Source organism: Tenrec ecaudatus, chromosome 10, assembly GCF_050624435.1.
Source record: "Tenrec ecaudatus isolate mTenEca1 chromosome 10, mTenEca1.hap1, whole genome shotgun sequence".
In the NCBI taxonomy this organism is placed as follows: Eukaryota; Metazoa; Chordata; class Mammalia; order Afrosoricida; family Tenrecidae; genus Tenrec; species Tenrec ecaudatus.
In genome coordinates, this window is record NC_134539.1 from 137990817 (window position 1) to 138009601 (window position 18785).

An 18785-nucleotide genomic window follows, 5' to 3' on the forward strand; every position below is an offset into this window, starting at 1 on the left:
GCATTCTGGGTTTAAGGGACAGCATGTCCAGAGACACGGCCATCCCTGTGTAGCGTGGGAGGGGGGACTGCGGTGCCGGAGAAGACCAGACCGCTGTCCCCCATATGGTCAGTTCAGCTCGAGCTTCAGAGACCATTAGGAAGGGGTGGCGTTAACTTTATCTGGGCTGCTCAGGCTAGTGGTGGCCTCCCCCTAAGTGCCCCTCCCCCCAGAACCGGAGACTCACGGTCCCGGTTTCCTCCCGTGTCCGAGCGTCCCGCCTCCCAACGCACAAACAGGTTTGTGCACTCCTTGCTCCTTCCAGAGCAGCCAGCGGGGCGTGGGCTGCAGCGTGCGGCCGAGGGCTCTGGGCCCTGGGGAGAGCTGGGGGGCAGGAGGCTGGGAGCTCCAGGGGGCGGCTCTGGGGGGAGGCGGGGCCTGGAGGGGGCGTGGCCGGGGGGCTGGGGCCCCAGCCGCTCTGCCCCAGCGAGCACCCTGCGCACCCAGCCAGTCGCCTGTCAGGCCGCCGCCGCTTCGCCAGCCGCCCTGCGGCACCCGGTCCGTCTCCGTCTCCATGCTGGCCCCGCCGGCCCCCGAGACCGCCGTCCCCATGTCCCAGACGGAGGCTGACCTGGCCCTGCGGTCTCCGCTGCCCCTCGCCACGGCCGCGGGGCCGCCCCGCCTCGGGCCCCCTCCCCGCAGAGCGCGCCGCTTCTCCGGGAAGTCCGAGCCCCGGCCGCGCTCCTCCCGCCTGAGCCGCCGCAGCTCCGTGGACCTGGGTCTGCTGAGCTCTTGGTCCCAGCCCGCCTCCTCCGTGCCGGAGCCCCCAGACCCTCCGGACTCCGCTGGCCCATGCCCCGCGAGAAGCCCACCGCCCCGCTCCGAAGAGCCCCCCGAGAGCACGTGGGCCGAGGGAGCCCCTGCGAAGGCGGCAGACTCGTCCCTCTCTGCGGTGGCGGGCTCCCCCGGGGTCCTGGGCTCTGGGGAGCCGCTCAGGACCCCCGAAGCCACAGCCCGAGAGCGGCGGCGGGAGCGGGAGCTGGAAGAGAAGGAGGACACGGAGACGCAGGCGGTGGCGACATCCCCGGATGGCCGATACCTCAAGTTTGACATAGAGATTGGACGTGGCTCCTTCAAGACGGTGTATCGAGGGCTGGACACGGACACCACGGTGGAGGTGGCCTGGTGTGAGCTGCAGGTGCGGCCGGGCGCCCCCTCGGTGCACCTGGGAATGGGATCCTTTGCGTGTCCTGGGCTGGGACCTGGGACAGCCGCAAGGAGGGGATATGTTCTTCCAGTCCAATGTCCAGACTGCCCTGCTCTCCTTGCTTTGGCGATCCGTGAGCCGTCTTGACTCGGGGCTGCGAGAGAAGCAGGCAGGTGGTGTGCAGCAGCTAGCTCCCCCAGGGACAAGTCATTGCCCCTCTCCATTCCCATGTGCATTCGGAGAGGTGGGCGGAATCATGGGAAAGTAGGTGGTAATTCTGATCTCTTGCGTCAGGATCCACTCTATCAGCCCCCCTTTCCCTTGGTGCTGAGGCCCTCAGTGTGACCTGGGGCCCACCCACTCTCCCCAGCCTTTGTAAACCAGGAGGAGTGGGGGCAGGTTCCTTTCTACCTCTAGGAGACACAGGCTGGGGACTGTGTGTCAAAATGAGTCACTGTGAGAGCCCTTCTGGGGCACACTTTGGTGGGGAGGGACTAGGAGCTTGGTCTGAGTCCAGCCCTGTTCCTCAGTCCACGGAGGACCTGGGCTCTTTCCTCACGAGCCCAAAGGTGCTGAGCCTAACGGGCTTTAGAGAGATGCTCCGAGCTCACCTTTGCATGGGAATAACCCAGTCAATTCTGGGCTCTGCCTGGCATTGGAGCCCCTAAGGGTCCACCCCTCTGGCCCTGGAACACAGCTCACCCCTTGCTCCTGCCAGTGCCACGCCCTGGATTCTGGGCCAAGAGAGGCTGCCAAACCTGGGGGGGCGGGGGGGGGGAGCGGAGGAGGGAGCAGGGAGAAGGATGAGGCCTGGCCAGACAGCTAGAGGGGTGAGCAGTCTCCTGGCACCCAGTCCTGGATCCGGTCTTTCTTTCTCTACACCTCCCTCCGCAGTATTCCCACCTCCTGTCTGGATCTAGCCGTGCCTAAGTTCTGGGACCAGCCCCCTTCCAGGCCCCAATTCCCTCCCTGTCCCCTGCCGGCTTGCTGCTTGTCCTCTGCCAGCCCCTGGGCGCCCCCTCCCGCCCCATGGCCGGCTGGGCAGCCACAAAGACGCTATTGAGCTCTGGACTCCTGGACCTGGGCTGTATAAAAGCGCTTGTGTCCAGCAGGGGTCCAAGGTGGGCGTGTCCTTGCAGCCACCCCAAGTGGCCTAAACTGAAGTTTGGGGTCCCTACCCATTGGGCTAGCCATCCCTCCAACCCGCCAGCCTCTGTCTTTACCAACCCTCGTTTCTCACCTAGCCCATGTGTAAGGCCCCCCATCCCTCTTCATAGGGGTACTGTGCCTGAGGGAACCCCCTCCTCCATCCCACAGACTCGGAAACTGTCTCGGGCTGAGCGGCAGCGCTTCTCTGAGGAGGTGGAGATGCTCAAGGGGCTGCAGCACCCCAACATCGTCCGCTTCTATGACTCATGGAAGTCCGTGCTGAGGGGCCAGGTTTGCATCGTGCTGGTCACCGAACTCATGACCTCGGGCACGCTCAAGACGTGAGCTTTGGTCTGACTGGGGGGAGGGGGGGCTGGGGAGTGGCCCCACTGCTTCCTAACTTTCCCCAGCTTCCTTATATTCAGCTCCTCTGAGTCCAAACCATCTTCCACTTACCCTCCGTGTGCCCCAGGGCTCCATCACAAATCAGGGCTTCCACCTCAGGCCCCTCTCTCTCCCTCCTCACTCTATCTCACCTACTCCCAGGCCTCTCAGCTTCCACTGCCTCACGCATAACAGCCTCCTCCAAGACGTCCTGCAGGAAGGACCCTACTGGGGATCAGGACATCTTTCTCAATGCCAAATCCGACCACCTCATCCTGCTCTTTAAAATCCTCCAAAGCCCTTCCCACAACCCTAGGCATAAGTACACACTGGCTACCCTGCTCATTTTCAGCCCAAGGTTAGGACAGATGGAATTTCCAGCACGTCCTCCCCTCCAGCCCCGTCCCCCTGTCCCCATGCCTTTGAACACGGTGTCCCCTCTGTCTGGAAAGTCTCCATCCCTTCCCCCTTTCACCCTTGAACTCCAACTCGACCTTGAAGACGCAACACAAAAGTTATTTCCTTTGTGGAGAGCTCCCCCTAGCTCACTCAGGGCACTTAATTATCCCTTCCGGCCTCCACAGCACCTTGGCCTTAGCCCTATCTCTCCATCTACCTCCCTGTGGGTTTGGAAGCCCAGTGTGTCTACCTACCCCAAGCTCAGACTTAATTTCTCCCTGGGGTCAGGTGCTAGGTTGGGAGAAGCTGCGCAGGTGGTGGTGTGGGTGGGGTGAGAGGAGGGAGGGCTGCCGGTGAGCCCGCCCACCCCCACTCCCCTCACCTGTGCTGTGTGAACCTTCCCCCAGGTACCTGAGGCGGTTCCGCGAGATGAAACCTCGGGTCCTTCAGCGCTGGAGCCGGCAGATCCTGCGGGGGCTTCATTTCCTACACTCTCGAGTCCCCCCCATCTTGCACCGGGATCTCAAGTGCGACAATGTCTTTATCACGGGCCCTTCGGGTTCCGTGAAGATTGGGGACCTGGGCCTGGCTACACTCAAGCGCGCCTCCTTCGCCAAGAGTGTCATCGGTGCGTCCTCACACCATTTCTACCTCCCGCTCTGGGGACCACCCCAGGCACACGAATAGTCCCTAGACATCTGAGGAGCTAGCCGATCACGGGGTAGAGAGGGCAAGCTATGGGACCCAGCTCTCTCCACGCCCGCTCCCACCCTTCTTTCTCTCTCCCTCCCTCCCTCTCACACACCCTTACTCTGTTGAGTTACCCAGTTGCCACCGGCATCCCGGGGTTCCTAGTTTATAAAGTACCCAAGAGGAGGGGCCAGAAGGGAGGCCTTGCAGCCTCCTCCGTGCTCTGAACCCCACAGGGACCCCGGAGTTCATGGCCCCGGAGATGTACGAGGAGAAGTACGACGAGGCTGTGGATGTGTACGCATTCGGCATGTGCATGTTAGAGATGGCTACCTCCGAGTACCCGTACTCCGAGTGCCAAAATGCCGCGCAAATCTACCGCAAGGTCACTTCGGTGAGAAGAGGGTGGGGGGCGGGGGCGAAGGCATTCCGGGTCTCCCTCCCATTGTCCTGCCCCATGAGCCCTTCCTTTGGTGAAATGCCTTTTCTCTTCATGAAAACAGGCTAGACATAAAAAGGCCCTGCTGCGCATCTCCGCTGCTAACCGCCCCCCACCCCACCCCACCCCCTCCCCGGCAACCACTTAGAATCTTGATTTGGGTAGCGCTCCCTAGAGGTGGCAAACAGGTTCTCAGCCAGCCTCACTTCCCAGCTTTCCAGCTGCCCCGGGAGGTGAGCAGGGCAAAGGGGTATGCCCTGCATTCTAGAAAGAAGAAAACGGGGCGCAGCGGGAGCCACGTTCAAGGTCTCAGCGCCAACGACGGGGGGGGGGGGGGGGGGGGGAGGAGGCAGGGGGGGGGGCGAGGGGAAATGGGATTTGAGATCCAATCTCGCAGTCGCCAAGCGTTGCCACTGCCTCGGACGGGTAGGGGTCTTCTAAGCAAGAAATGGGGTGCCTAAGGGATGCAGGCTTCAGGCAGCCCCCCTCCTCCAGGGCACAAAGCCGAACAGCTTCTACAAGGTGAAGATGCCCGAGGTGAAGGAGATCATCGAGGGCTGCATCCGCACCGACAAGAACGAGAGGTGGGTGGGGGGGCCGGCTGGCGCGGCTGCAGGGGCGCGGGGCGCCGCGGGGGTCTGGGCTCACGGCGGCGGGGGCCCCCCCCCAGGTTCACCATCCAGGACCTCCTGGCGCACGCCTTCTTCCGCGAGGAGCGCGGCGTGCACGTGGAGCTGGCGGAGGAGGACGACGGCGAGAAGCCGGGCCTGAAGCTCTGGCTGCGCATGGAGGACGCGCGGCGCACGGGGCGGCCGCGCGACAACCAGGCCATTGAGTTTCTGTTCCAGCTGGGCCGGGACGCGGCCGAGGAGGTGGCTCAGGAGATGGTGAGAGCAGGGGCGGGCCGGTGCTGGGCGGGGGCGGGGGTGTGGTTTTGGGGGGGCGCGCAGGGGGACCGGTTGTAGATTTCCTTTTTTTGGAAGCTCTCCAGGGGGAGCTTTTGCCCTTTCTGATCAATTTTTCTGGAATGCCTTTCCCCCTCTGGTTCTTTATCCTTCTCTACACCCAGAACCACCAATTTCAGGCAACCTTCGCCGTTAGAGTTAAAAATAAATGCTTTCTTCCATTTCCCCAAGCCTCCCATCACAGCTACCTAAGTGCATCCTAAATCCATCCTGACCTTTCTCCTGTGCTAGACCTTAAACTCCCTGAGGGCAGAGACCGGTGTTCTGCAGGTGCTGGGCGCCCACATGGTAGGAGTTGTTAATAGCTCGCACCCGGATGTGGCGCAGAGCACTTTGGCAAGCGTTTCAACGCAGTGACTGGTATGCTTGGCGGGTAATTTCATCTCCATTTATGGAGGAGGAAACAAACCTCAGAGAGGTTGTTTAAGGTCTCACAGCAAGTAATTGGCTGGATTTGAACTCGGGAATTCAGATTGCAAGGCAAACCACTCTGTGACTCCTCCTTACACCATCGATAAAGCTCGTTATTGAACCAATAAGGAAAAGGCCCAGGCAAGACGGAGGGCCAGCAGAGGCCTTTATAGGACCTAGAAGATGGCAGGGAGGCTGGGTTAGGACGATCTGAGGAGGGAGGGTAGGGTGGGAGTTTTCCATAGAAAAATGGCCATTGAAAGGGCGGGCATCATCTGTGGAGGAGCGGCCTAAGAATGTGTGTGGACTGTGGCCTAAGAGCAGGTGTCTACTGTGCAGATCATAAAAGATCAGCCTGGGACCAAATCATGCAGGGACCCTTGACCTTGTTGCTGTTGATATTTGGAGTGGGGTGATTTTTTGTGTGCCTTGGGGGACATCTTGTACACTGTAGGGTGCTTAGTAGCATTCCTGGCCTCTACTCACTAGATATCAGTCTAGTCTCCAGATATTAGGGAATGGCTCTCTTCCCCACACTTAGTGTGTAGCCCTGAGAACTACTGGTTTTCTATACATACTCATACGCAGGTGACTAACTTTACATCACTGCAGAATGGTGCTAAGACCTGCCCCAGAAGGTTCCTTGGAGTTTGACAACAATGATGATGTAAAATGAACACTGGTTAATCAATCAGTGGTGGTACCCATCCACCCTGGAGACCCCAGTGAGGTATCCTGATGGATCTTTGAGGGAGCTCTCAACTTGTGCTCCTCAAACACCCCCCTTCCCCCCAATTCTAGGTGGCCCTGGGCTTGGTCTGTGAAGCTGATTACCAGCCAGTGGCCCGTGCAGTGCGTGAGCGGGTTGCTGCCATCCAGCGAAAGCGTGAGAAGCTTCGCCAAGCTCGAGAGCTAGAGGCCCTCCCGCCCCCACCAGGACCCCCACCAGCAACTGCCCCCACAGTTCCTGGACCCCCCAGTACCTTCCCCCCAGAGCCCGAGGAGCCTGAGGCAGACCAGCACCAGCCACCCTTCCTCCTCCGCCATGCCAGCTACTCATCTACCACCTGTAAGTCACCCTTCACCTGGGGACTTGGGTCCCAGAACCCTTGACCTCTACCCTCCATCCAGAAGTTCCGCCTAGTCACTTGCCCCACCCTCCACCTCTAGCCAGGAAGCTTCCTCTGGGAAGGATTCCCTCACTCCCACCCCCTCCACAGCTCCAGACCCCCCCTGGTTCTGTCAGGGCCCCTTCTGGACCCCCCACTTTCCAGTCTTTCCCCATGTTTTTGATCCCCTCCCTCCCCCACCAGCGGATTGCGAGACTGATGGCTACCTCAGCTCCTCCGGCTTCCTGGATGCCTCCGACCCTGCCCTTCAACCCCCTGGGGGGGTGCCATCCAACCCCGCTGAGTCCCATCTCCGCCTGCCCTCGGTGAGAGAGGGGGTCACCTGGGGGGCTTCCAGCCATTCTGATTCTCTGAGCTTTCTTGTTCCTTGTAAAACCCAACCCAGTCACCTGGCCCCAGGTCCCTGGTAACCCACCACTCTCACACTTGTCCTAGCCAGTGCGGTCTCCCTAGGACCTAGCATCCAAGACCCGGCCACTGGAGATCCCCACACTTCTTTGCCCCGAGTCACAGGAACCCTTGTCCTGTTTCAGGCTTTCACTCTCTCCATACCGCGTTCTGGCCCTGGCAGTGACTTTGCCATGATGGACAGGTATGTGCTGGTGGTGGCTGGAGCGGATGCTGTGGTTCTTGGCTCCCAGTGTCCACTTGGCTACCGCTCCCCTCTCATTCCTCTTGTCCAGCTATGCTTCGGATGCAGCATCGGGCCTTAGTGACCTCGGAGAAGGGACGGGGCGGATACGAAGACCCCCAGGGAGAAATCTCCGGCGCAGACCCCGATCCCGCCTGCGGGTCATGAGTGTAAGGGAAGGACGCAGGAGTGGAGGAGCCTGGACAGCCCGGTGGGGTGGGGTGGGGTGGGGTGGGGAGGCCATCTGGAAAATGGAAGGCGCCATGTGTGACATGGTGTCCCAGAGACAGTCATCTAGATTCTAATACCCTCATTTGGGGATGGGGTTGGCTTCTCTCCAATTCCAGCCTGACCACTGACACTTGGCTACAGGGAGGGGGAGGGGGAGGGCAGGAGGGGGAGGGACAGGTGATGAGGGCAGAGGACTTGACCTCCCCTCCTTCGCTTGCTTTGGCTCTGAAGGTCTCTGATCAGAATGACAGAGTGGTGGAGTGCCAACTGCAGACCCACAATAGCAAGATGGTGACCTTCCGATTTGATCTGGATGGGGACAGCCCAGAGGAGATTGCAGCCGCCATGGTGAGGATGACAGAGTGTTTGGGTCAAGAGACCCCCTGCGGAGGCGCTCTGGTGTTGAACCCTGCCCCCACCAGGCCAGTTGTTGACTGGTTGGCCCTCAGCACACTGACCCTAAGGAGCCTTTCTTCTTGGGGAGAGTTCTGTTTCGCTAGTAAGGTCTGACTTCTTAGCTGGTGTGGACTGGGCATACACACAGGGCATAGGCTGATACAGACTAGGTATACACACTGGACATAGACTGATGCAGACTGGGTACACACACTGGGCATAGGCTGATATGGACTGGGTATACACACTGGGCATAGATTGATAGGACTGGGCATACACACTGGGCATAGGTTGATAGGACTGGGCATACACACTGGGCATAGGCTGATACAGACTGGGTATACACACTGGGCATAGACTGATGCAGACTGGGTACACACACTGGGCATAGGCTGATATGGACTGAGCACACACATTGGGCATAGGCTGATACAGACTGGGTATACACACTGGGCATAAGTTGATACGGACTGGGCATACAAACTGGGCATAGGCTGATATGGACTGGGTACACACTGGGCATAGGCTGATACGGACTGGGCACACACACTGAGCATAGGCTGATATGGACTGGGTATACACACCGGGCATAGGCTGATATGGACTGGGTACACACACTGGGCATATGATGTGTGAAGTGCATGCTAGACGCCCAGTACTGGGTCTCCAAGAAGAGCCTGGGCTGGGGCAGCAGGATGAAGAGGGGCAGCAGATGGGTAAGCAAGGCAGTGGGCAGGGCGTTTTTTTAATGTCATGTGTATGTGCTGAGTGAGCCTATAGGGCAGAGCAGCATTTCACCACAGGGCTTCTCAGGCTGTCATTTTCAGTTCGTTCTTTCTTTTCTTGTGATTTGTGTGAACGCACTCTGAGAACACTTGTTTGCCAGTCCACAGTTCGTGCGCATCTTGCTTGGCTCGCAGTCCCCACCTTCACTGCACTCCACCTGCTTCTGCCCTCTGTCTGCCAGCGATCCCTGCCTTCATTCTGCCCCTTCCTGCCTTCTCAGCTTTATCTCTGAGCAGATGCTGCCCTTTGGATCTCCTGTGGTTAATTGTGGTCATGAGTGAGTGTCTCTCTGGTGGTATGGTTAACCTAGGAGGCTCCTTGTCTGAGCCATGAGGGTAAGTTCAGCTCTAGGCTTAAAAGATGTCTAAGGGCCATGGTCTCAGGGGTCCCACCAGTAAGCGTGGTCCTCTTTATGGTCTTTGAGTTTTGTTTAACAGTCTTCTCCCATCCTACCCAGGTGCCCCTACTGTGATCCCTTGCATGGGGGTTAGCGGTGTAGCCGGGCACCATCTAGTTCTTTCAGTCTCAGGGCCACGGACACTGATCCATTAGCCTTTTGGACTAATTGTTTTCTTGTGCCTTTGGTTACCTTCACTCTCCTTTGTTCTGTACGGAGAGAGACCGATAGTTGCACCTTATGTGGGAGAGACCCTAACTCGCTGCATCAGCGAAGGTGTGGGTAATGGAAAAGATTTAGGGTCGGGAAGTCTTCATGAGAGACTAATGCCAGTGGAAGCAAGTGTCCCGATAGGAAAATCATGGAAAGCAAGGCTGGGCAGGTAGAGTGAGCCCAGAATATGGAAGGTCTTAAGAGTCAGCCAGACTGTAAGACATTTTAAGACCATTCTGCCATGTGATGTGAGAGGAATTGCAGGTAGGGGAGTTCAGTGGGAGGTGGACTCAGGAAGGCAAATGTGGACCGTGAGAGTAGACCATGGTAAGAGGAAGAAGAGTGCATCTGCAGGTGTCTCAGGACAGCTGATTATTCTGTAATGCAAAACCAGCTGCCATAGTACAGTATACATAGTAGATGCTCAACAAATATTTGCTGACTTGATGCGATAGGGAGTGGGAGAGAGCAGATGTTAAGGGTAACTTATAGCCGAGAGAGACTAGATAATGGGCACAGGGAGAGAGGACATTGGGAATGAGCGTTTCATCGAGGGATCACGAAGAACTTGAGTGAGTGAAGAAGTAGCTACGAGGAGACCTTCTCTCGATGGGTCAGCATGTCTGGTGCATGTAAGAGTCATCAGCGCACAGATTAGGTCCACAAAGCCAGAGGCTTGAGGGCCTGGGAGTGCATCTCAGTGGCTTACCCAATGAGTAAGAGCAGGCAGCGGGGTGGGGTAGGTCATTGGAAGGACACTGGAGGAATCTGAAAAAAGTTAGCAGAAACTGAGTGAGGAGGGAATTTCAAGGAAGTGACATAGGGTAGAGGCCAGGGCAGTCCCACCCTGGGTGTCGTTGGAAGAAGGGCTTGGGGTGAGAGTGGGGACAGTGGCTTGCAGCCTCTGGGGTAAAGGAAGTGAGAGAGACATCAGACTTCACGAACTCTCTCTGAATACCCCCCCCCATCATGTCACTCACATTGTATGCTGGACAAAGACAAAGTATCACCCAGCACACAAGCTTCTCACCTTCCACCAAGCCACGGGACCCTTCCAGGGCTTCTCTGTAGCTACACTGGTTTTGGAACTGTCCAGCATCCAACGAGGTTGGGTGCCTTTCTGTGCCTGCCTCTATCCCATCAGGGGTCTCTTGCTCAGAGAGCCTTCGCTACTGGCTTTCAGGCCCACTCTGGTCCCATGCAGCCCAAGTGCCCCCAACCATGAACCCAAGGTCAAGTCCCCTTTTCTCACCCTCTTTCCAGCCCACCCTCTACTCTCTGTATGGTTTTGCCCCAAAGCCTTTAGTGACTGCCTATGACTGCAGAGTAAGGTCCAAATTCCAGAGGGAGCCTTTAAAATGAACAGCACTTTCAAGTACACTCAGGGACTCCCTATTTGGTGAATGTGCCATTCCCATTCACAACCCAGAGCTACTGCTCATGCAGTTCCCTGGACCAGGCCTAGCCCTCCTGATGAGCAGTGTGGAAAAAGCAAAGGGTGGACTTTCCCCGAAGAAAGGCCTGAGTTCAAATCCCAGCTCCATTAAGGACTAGGCTCAGTGAACTTGGGCTAATCTCTCTCTCTTTTGTTTTACTCTTTCTCTTTTAAGCATCTGTTTATTTTCAGCTCCTTATTGTGACCTGGGTGACATTTTACAGAGCAGATAACGTTTCTGTTCATGTCAGATGAATTTGGTTTCATCTCCTTGACCGCCGTCCGTCCTTGTGATGTCAGGTCGTTTAACTTCCTCCTTCCCCGTGTTCCTGGTTTCCCGCCCTCCTCCTTTCCTAACCCTTCTGAGCTTTGTCCTTGAGTGAATGCTGCCTAATTTGACCATAAGTGGTAGATTATTCCAAGGTGTGTGTATCCCACAGTGTTATTATTCCTGTTATGGGCCTGTCTTTTGTTTGGCTGAAGGCTGCTAAGCACAAGATCAGTAGTTCAAATCCACTAGCCGCTCTATGCGAGAAAGATGAGGTTTCCTGCTCCCTCTCCTAAAGATTTACAGTCTCGGAAACTCACAGGGGCTATAAATAGGAACTGACTCCATGGATTGTTTGTTGGTTTGGGGAAGGTATTCTGTAGCTGAAAATTGAGTCATAGGGGTAAATTCCATTTCAGACCTGAGAGGCAATTAAGGGTCAGACTCTTAGAGGTTCTATCAGTTTTTATCTGACCAGGAAGCCTGCCCTCTTGTATATTTTTGTTCTACATCCTTTAAAATTTGTCCTACATTTTTCTTCTGCTCTACCTAGGACCTTCCAGTGTGATTCCTTTCAGAGCAATCGATAGAGACCACTGGGCACCATCTAGTTCTTCTGGTCTCTGGGTCTTGGCGATGGATGTTAGAGTGCTCCGTTACACCAGTGAACGGATTGCTTCCACAATTAGTGTTTCAGGTTCATCACTCTTCTTTGCGCTGGACAGAGAAAGGCCGGTAGTAACGACTGAAATCGCTCACTCTGCACCAAAGCACGATGGAGAGCCTGGTCTCTGTGGACTCTCGTCTACCTTGTTGCCCCCTGAGCCCACAGTTCTATTGACTCATTCCCTCAGTGCATTTGCTTGTGTCGTTTCATAACAGTGCTTCTGTGCACTCCACCCCATTCCTAGATCTATTTGAAGCAAAGATAAATACCCCTGTCGAATCTATCTATCTATCTATCTATCTATCTATCTATCTATCTATCTATCCATCCATCCATCTACTCCCACTCTCCCTCCCTCACCCTGTCAGCCTGTCTGTCTGTCCATGTGTCTACTCATCCATCACCATCCTTGCGGGACTCTTCAGAGACTGGATGTACCTCTGTGGCCATTCACTTTGGCGCCCCTCTCAGTGTCTTCCTCCGCCTCCTTCATTTTTTGCCAACCTCCCTCTGATTGGATATTGCGTTTCCCTTCGCCCAAGTTCACATGTGTCTCCCTTCCAGCCAGCAGCTTCCCCTCCCTTCCCTTTCCACCCCAGGTGACCATCAAATAATTTTTTATTTTAGTGTGAAAACCTTTTCTTAACTTTTTACACCAGTGGGCTCATGCGATCTCTGTCCTTCTGCAACGGATGTCTTTCATGACGCATAACGCTGCCTATGTTCACCCACGTCGTGCGCTCTTGCATAGACCCATTGTTATTCTTTAATGTTGCATGGCATTCCATTGTGTATTGGTACCATTGTCTGTTCATTCAGGGTTGTTTCCATCTTCTTTTGTTTCCTGTTGTGAACAGTGCTACAATAAACATGCGTGCGTATATATCTGTTTCTTTTCTGGGATCTAGACCAAGTAGCGGGATCGCTGGGCGGGCACTGTGCTCTTCATGCTGAGATAAGATCTCACTGTTTGGATTTGCCTCTCTCTAGTGACTAAAGGCGGTGAGCGTGTCTGCGTGTGTTTGCTGGTGGCCTCAGTGCCTTCTTTGCCCAAGTGTCTGTTCTGTCCACTTTTCAGTGGGATTGTTTCTCTTTCTCTTGTTGAAGTCTTGCCATCCTGTAGAGATTTCAGAGCTCACCGTAGGCCCGTGTATGACATGCCAGAACCCAATTTGTTGTTGTTTGCCTGTCATCCCTCTTTTTGAGAAATGTATGATACACCTAAGTGTCTGATTTTTAGAAGGTCTTCAGCGGTCTAGTGTGTCCCCTGCTGCGTGTTGTTTTCCATTATGTTTTATAATGTATCTATGCCATGCACTTGTCCCTGTCTTTCATTAACGATCTTTCTAATTCTAGGTTCTACACGTACGTCATTAATCCATCTTCAGTTTGCTTCTGTCTATGGTGTCAGGTCTGGGGTCTGTTCATTTTCTGCAAGTGGGTCCCCAGTTTTGCCAACACCATTTCTTTCCCAGTGGGTTTGGGCCCTTTGTCAAAGATCAGTGGTCCGCAGGTGGATGGGTTTACTTCCAGGTTCTCAACTCTGTCCCATGAGCCTGTGGGTCTAGCGTGGTACCGGTACCAGGCGTTCTGGGCTACCAAAGCTGGGCCGCAGTAGGTTTACCATCAGGAAGTGAGTGACCTCCCACTCTGTTGCTCTTCTTTAGAAATGCTTTCTTTGCTTATCTGAGTTGCTTTAAGTTGGCATATCAAGTTGGCAATAAGTTTCCCCATCTCTTTAAAGAAATGGAATCTAAAGAAATGATGGAATGTTGGTATCTGGATCAGGACTTTGGGCACGTTTTCTTAACCCCTCTGAATTTTACTAGCTCATCAGTGAAATCCCAGTAATGATTCTTATTTTGAAGATGGTCTGCGGATTCAATCAGACACTATATGAGACAAGGGCTCACATAAGGGTTGCTTTTCTTATTTGTCTTTCAAAACTTAGCTCAAAGGACTTCCTTTGGGAAGCTGCCCTGGCTGCCCCCCTTCTCCAGGGTGCTATGACTTATTCCCTCTTTGGAAAAGCATTTTCATCGCTACCTCACTGAGAAACACCTTACTTGTCCTGGGCTGACTTGCAGATTGCTGATGATCTACTTGTCTCTTCCATTCCCCTGGGGCTTTCTGAGAGCAAGATCTTGTTTCTTGCTCCCTTGCATAATGCCCAGCACACAGTAGGTGCTCAATGTCTGAGGATCTGAATGTGAGATTTGCCACTTATTGTCTTTTCTTTTTTTAAAAAAAAGCTTTATTAGGACATAACTCACATATTGTACAATTCCATAATTCTATCAGATCCAGAAGAGTTGGACAATTGTTCCCACAATCGACTCTTATGCCTGTATTCCCCCAGCCTCCCCGCCACAACCCCAAGGAACTGTCTCCGTGGATTCACCCATCCTTGATTTCATGTACCCAAAAAATGCCAAAATAAAAAAAGCTAACAACCATAATCAGAGGAAAACCTCAATCAAAAAGAAAGCAGAAAACATTAAAAACTGAAACAGCTTTAAAATGGGCCCAGAGGGAGACCCAGCAATGAGGCGTGAAGGACTTTGTGGGCCATGTGTGCATGTGGTATACTTTGGAAGCAAGAATCCTGCTCAAAAGTGTAGACTTGTGGAAGGAATTCAAACTGGTTTTAGAGATGGACTTAAGAGGCCTGAGTTCAAATCCTCTGACCTTGGGTAGATTGAACTTCACCTCCTTGAATAAATCTTGGTCTAAAAAGAAGAGTTTAATACCAACCCCAGAAGATTGTTACTGGTGTTAAATGTGGTCATATATGTAAAGTGCCTGCTACCAACATGCTTCCCCGGGGCCACTAGCCCCTTTCCTCCAGACCGTGTTTCTCCTTACCCCACACAGCCCCTGGCGCCCAGTGGGAACCTACACGCCTGTTTCAGGCAGGTGGCGTGAAGGGGGGGGGGATTCTAAAGCTCACAGGCTGGGGAGGGCCGAGTGGGGCAGCTGTCATCCCCCCATCATCATCTCCAGGTGTACAATGATTTCATTCTACCCGCGGAGCGAGAAGGGTTCCTGCGCCGCATTCGGGAGATTATCCAACGCGTGGAGACCCTCTTGAGGAGAGAGACAGGCTCTGCGGAGGCCGTTGGGGACACCCAGGGCCCCCAGGTCAGTCTCTCAGGGCACCCCCATGGGTGGTGGCCTCTCTGCCCCACAGCACCTTTGGATTTAAGCCAGTTCCTGGGACTTGAAAACTAGCTCTTAAGCTTTTGGGGTTATGGACCCCGTTTGAGAGTTTGATGACCAGGGGCACTCTTCCGTAGCAAGCAGCTTGTTTTTTTCTTTTTAAAAAATCATTTTATTGGGGGCGCTGACAGTATTCACAATCCATCCAGCAATCCATTGTGTCAAGCACCTCTGTACAGACGTTGCATTTTCAACGTTTTCTTTCTACTTGAGCCCTTGGTGTCCTCATTTTTTCCCCTCTCCCTCATGAACCCTTGATAATTTATAAATCATTATTTTTTTCATGTCTCACACCAACCAGTCTTCCTTCACCTACTTTTCTGTTGTTCGTCCCCTCACCCCTGGGAGGGTAAGGGGGGAGCAGTTATATGTCGATCATTGTGATTGTTTCCCCCTTTTCCTCCCTACCTTCACCCTACCCTCCTGGTATCACTACTCTCATTACTGGTCCTGAGGGGTTCATGTCCTGGATTCCCTGTTTCCAGCTCTGATCTGTACCAGTGTACATGCTCTGGTCTAGCTGGATTTGTAAGGAATAATTGGGGTAATGATAGTGGGGGCGGGGGAGGAAGCATTAAAGAACTAGAGGAAAGTTGTATGCTTTGTCGGTTGAAACACCTTGTTTTCAACGCATGCTTCTAAATAATGCACAGAGGACGCCTAGCCGGCTTTGCTCAGCCTCACCTTGGTTAATAGTTTTATCACTCTCTCGCTTCTCTCTGCATGCACCCATTTTTCCCTGAACCATATGAGACTAAGTGGCGGATATCAAGCCCCTTGACCTCCAAAGATGTCGCACAGACATGTGTGACTTCCCTGGCATGCCTAGAGGTTTGTGGGTCCCCGCTCAGGTGTTAAGCTTTTCCCCTATCCCTCAGGAGAAGCCATCACCATCATCTGCCCTCTCAGGCCCCCTTCCAGACCCTTCCGGCAGTAAGTTCTGAGTTCGGCTCATCGAGCTCTGGGGTGGGGGGCTGGTGAGGGCTGGTTTTCTCCTGGGTGTGCCTGGGAGGGACCTAAGGGACTGGGGTCTGGAATTTCAGAGCATCCTCTTCCACAGCAGAGCCCCTGAGCAGCACCTCCCTGGACCAGAGGAGCTGGGCGGCCTTCTCGACCTCTCCATCTTCGCCTGGAACCCCATTTTCTCCGGGCAGTCCCCTGTCCCCGTGTCCCCTCTTCCCCATCACTCCTCCCCCGTATCATCCCAGCTCCTCCCTGTTCCCCCTGGATCCTTCCCAGGCCTCCTCCTATCCCCCCTGCTCTCCACTTCCGTTGTCCCCCGGAGTCTCCCAGTTCCCAATCCCATCCAGCCCGTTTCTTCAGGCCTCTCTCCCCTCAAGTTCTCCACCCACATGCTCTCTCAGTTGTTCCCAGGTCACCCATAACCTCCCTTCCCCTCCCCAGCTCCCTTCCAGCACAGCAGCACCTCTCCTCTCTCTGGCTAGTGCCTTCTCGCTGGCTGTCATGACTGTGGCTCAGTCCTTGCTGTCTCCCTCACCTGGCCTCCCTCCCCAGCCTTCTCCAGCCCTTCCCACCCTCCCTGCCCCTGCTCCTGATGGCCCCGGGTGTCCTCCACCCCTCACGTCTGAGCTGGAGAGTGAGGTGAGTTTAGGAAGCCAAAGGGACGATCACAGAGGCTCCGTTGTGAACACTTCCCTCCTCACTTACCCGTTACTTTGTAGGTCTCCCCAAATCCTGCTCGGCCCTTCCTGGGTGAAGCCAGACTGGCACCCATCTCTGAAGGTGAGGCTTCTGACCACTGACCGCCTCACCTGTGTCCGTCAGCCCCACCCCTTGGTTTGGTCCTCCTGCCCTTACTGTCTCCCTCTCCTCCTCCCCGTCTGCACAGAGGGAAAGCCCCAGCTTGTGGGGCGTTTCCAAGTGACCTCATCCAAGGAGCCCTCTGAGCCCATCCCCCTGCAGCGGCCGCCATCCCCAGAGCCTTCTGGTCCTCTGAAGCCTGCAACCCCTCCACTGGCCTCCGAGAGCTCCGACACAGAGGACAGTGCCGGAGGCGGGCCGGAGACCAGGGAGGCCCTAGCCGAGAGCGACCGTGCAGCCGAGGGCCTGGGGGCTGGAGCAGAGGAGGAAGGGGGCGAGGGGAAGGAGCCCCGCGGAGCAGGCAGCCCCCCACCTCTGAGCCAGCCCAGCCCCAGCCCCGTGTGGACTAACTACTCCTACAGCAGCCTGTGTCTGAGCAGTGAGGACTCAGACGGCAGCGGGGAGGACGAGGAGTTTTGGGCTGAGCTGCACAGTCTCCGGCAGAAGTGAGCCTGGGGCCCTGGGGGGTATCTGGAGCAAGAGGTGGCCTCTGGAGAGCCCAGCGGGCCTGGCCCCCCTCACGCCCCCGGCCATCCGTCCTCAGGCACTTGTCAGAGGTGGAGGCTCTCCAGACGCTGCAGAAAAAGGAAATTGAGGACTTGTACAGCCGGCTGGGCAAGCAGCCCCCGCCTGGCATCGTGGCCCCAGCTGCCATGCTGTCCAGCCGCCAGAGGCGCCTCTCCAAGGGGAGCTACCCTTCCTCCCGCCGCAACAGCCTGCAGCGCGCCGACGGCCCGGGCCCTGGTGAGACCACCAGGGCCCAGCTCCCCTCTTTGCCCTGAGATCCCCTCCCTACCAAGCTGGCTTTCTAGCAGGCCCTGAGGGTCTTGCCCCTTGGTTCCTGGGGACTAGCCCCCTGGGCCCATCCCTTACTCAGCGCTCTCCCTCCCGCCCCACTCCCAGGCATCATGCGAAGGAACTCCCTGAGTGGCAGCAGCACCGGCTCCCAGGAGCAGCGGGCAAGCAAGGGGGTGACATTCGCCGGGGATGTTGGCAGGATGGTGAGGGGGGAACCTAAGGGAGGGAGCACCCAGGGAGCATTAACACTGCAACGCCACCCTCCTTCCTTCCACCCCACCCCGGCGTTTCTACAGCATGCTTTCTTTTCCCTCCAGTGAACTCAGAGCAGAAGCCGGTGTCTCCCCCACACCTGGGCTCGCAGAATCTGCTGCTTTTGTGACTCACACAACTCAGCAAAGAGGACCCAGCACTGGGAGGGGAGGGGGGACTAGGGACGTGGAAAGTGTGGGCCCTTGCTAGGGGAGAGGCAGACAGAGAAACTGTTGTAAAAGGTGTCAACTCGGCCATCATCTCTCCTCAAAGCAGCCACCTCCCCAGGCAAGGGTCAACCACTAAGCACCCCCCCCAAGCCCAGAAGCTTCCAGATGCCCGGATGCCCACTCCCAGCTGGGCATATTCTCACATGAGACTTAGCCGCAGCCAATAAAAATGCTGGAAACTAGGACTCTGGATTGTATCTGTCAGGCCTGTGGACAAAGGCTTGTTGGGTGAGGCAAGGGAGAGTCGAGAGAAGGGGTTCTCCTCTCACAATGGGAGACAGGTAGAAGCTGCCCCACCCTCTGGCTACCTCCCAGATCATGAGGAAACTGCCAGGTCAACGATGCTCTTGAACATGCCAACATCCACTCTAGGCTCCACCCTCGGCCTGCACAGGCAGGCCCCGTAGTAGTCACAAGAAGGAGGACTGTCCATCCACCTGTCGCTAGAGGTGTGGGAAAGACCAGGTAGAGGAAAAAGATGCAGTTCAGTGTTTGAGGTCAAGGAAGTGCAGACCTGAGAATGACTCTCTGCCTACCCCCAGACCTGGTTCAGTCTCAAACTGCCCGATGACCTGCCAGGATCTCTCTCTTAAATCAGGTGGAAAGATCTCACAGAAAAAAGTAAGTCTAGTTAAACATTTACGGCTCCCTGGGGCAATGCCACAGCTACTGTTGGTGCTCACAGAGC

General features: G+C 55.6%; 1 protein-coding gene across 1 annotated transcript; it reads left to right on the forward strand.

Annotated features, from left to right (window-relative positions):
* The first annotated feature begins 490 nt into the window (after positions 1-490).
* Positions 491-18274, forward strand: WNK4 (WNK lysine deficient protein kinase 4). Its single transcript, XM_075561920.1, has 19 exons — positions 491-1177; positions 2504-2676; positions 3526-3746; positions 4045-4202; positions 4743-4831; positions 4918-5134; positions 6425-6692; positions 6937-7058; positions 7287-7345; positions 7437-7554; positions 7847-7963; positions 14781-14918; positions 15875-15929; positions 16057-16598; positions 16679-16739; positions 16846-17263; positions 17362-17561; positions 17721-17818; positions 17933-18274. The coding sequence occupies exons 1-19, from the start codon at positions 554-556 to the stop codon at positions 17933-17935; spliced, it is 3681 nt and encodes a 1226-aa protein (XP_075418035.1). The 5' UTR covers positions 491-553; the 3' UTR covers positions 17936-18274.
* Positions 18275-18785: the final 511 nt, after the last annotated feature.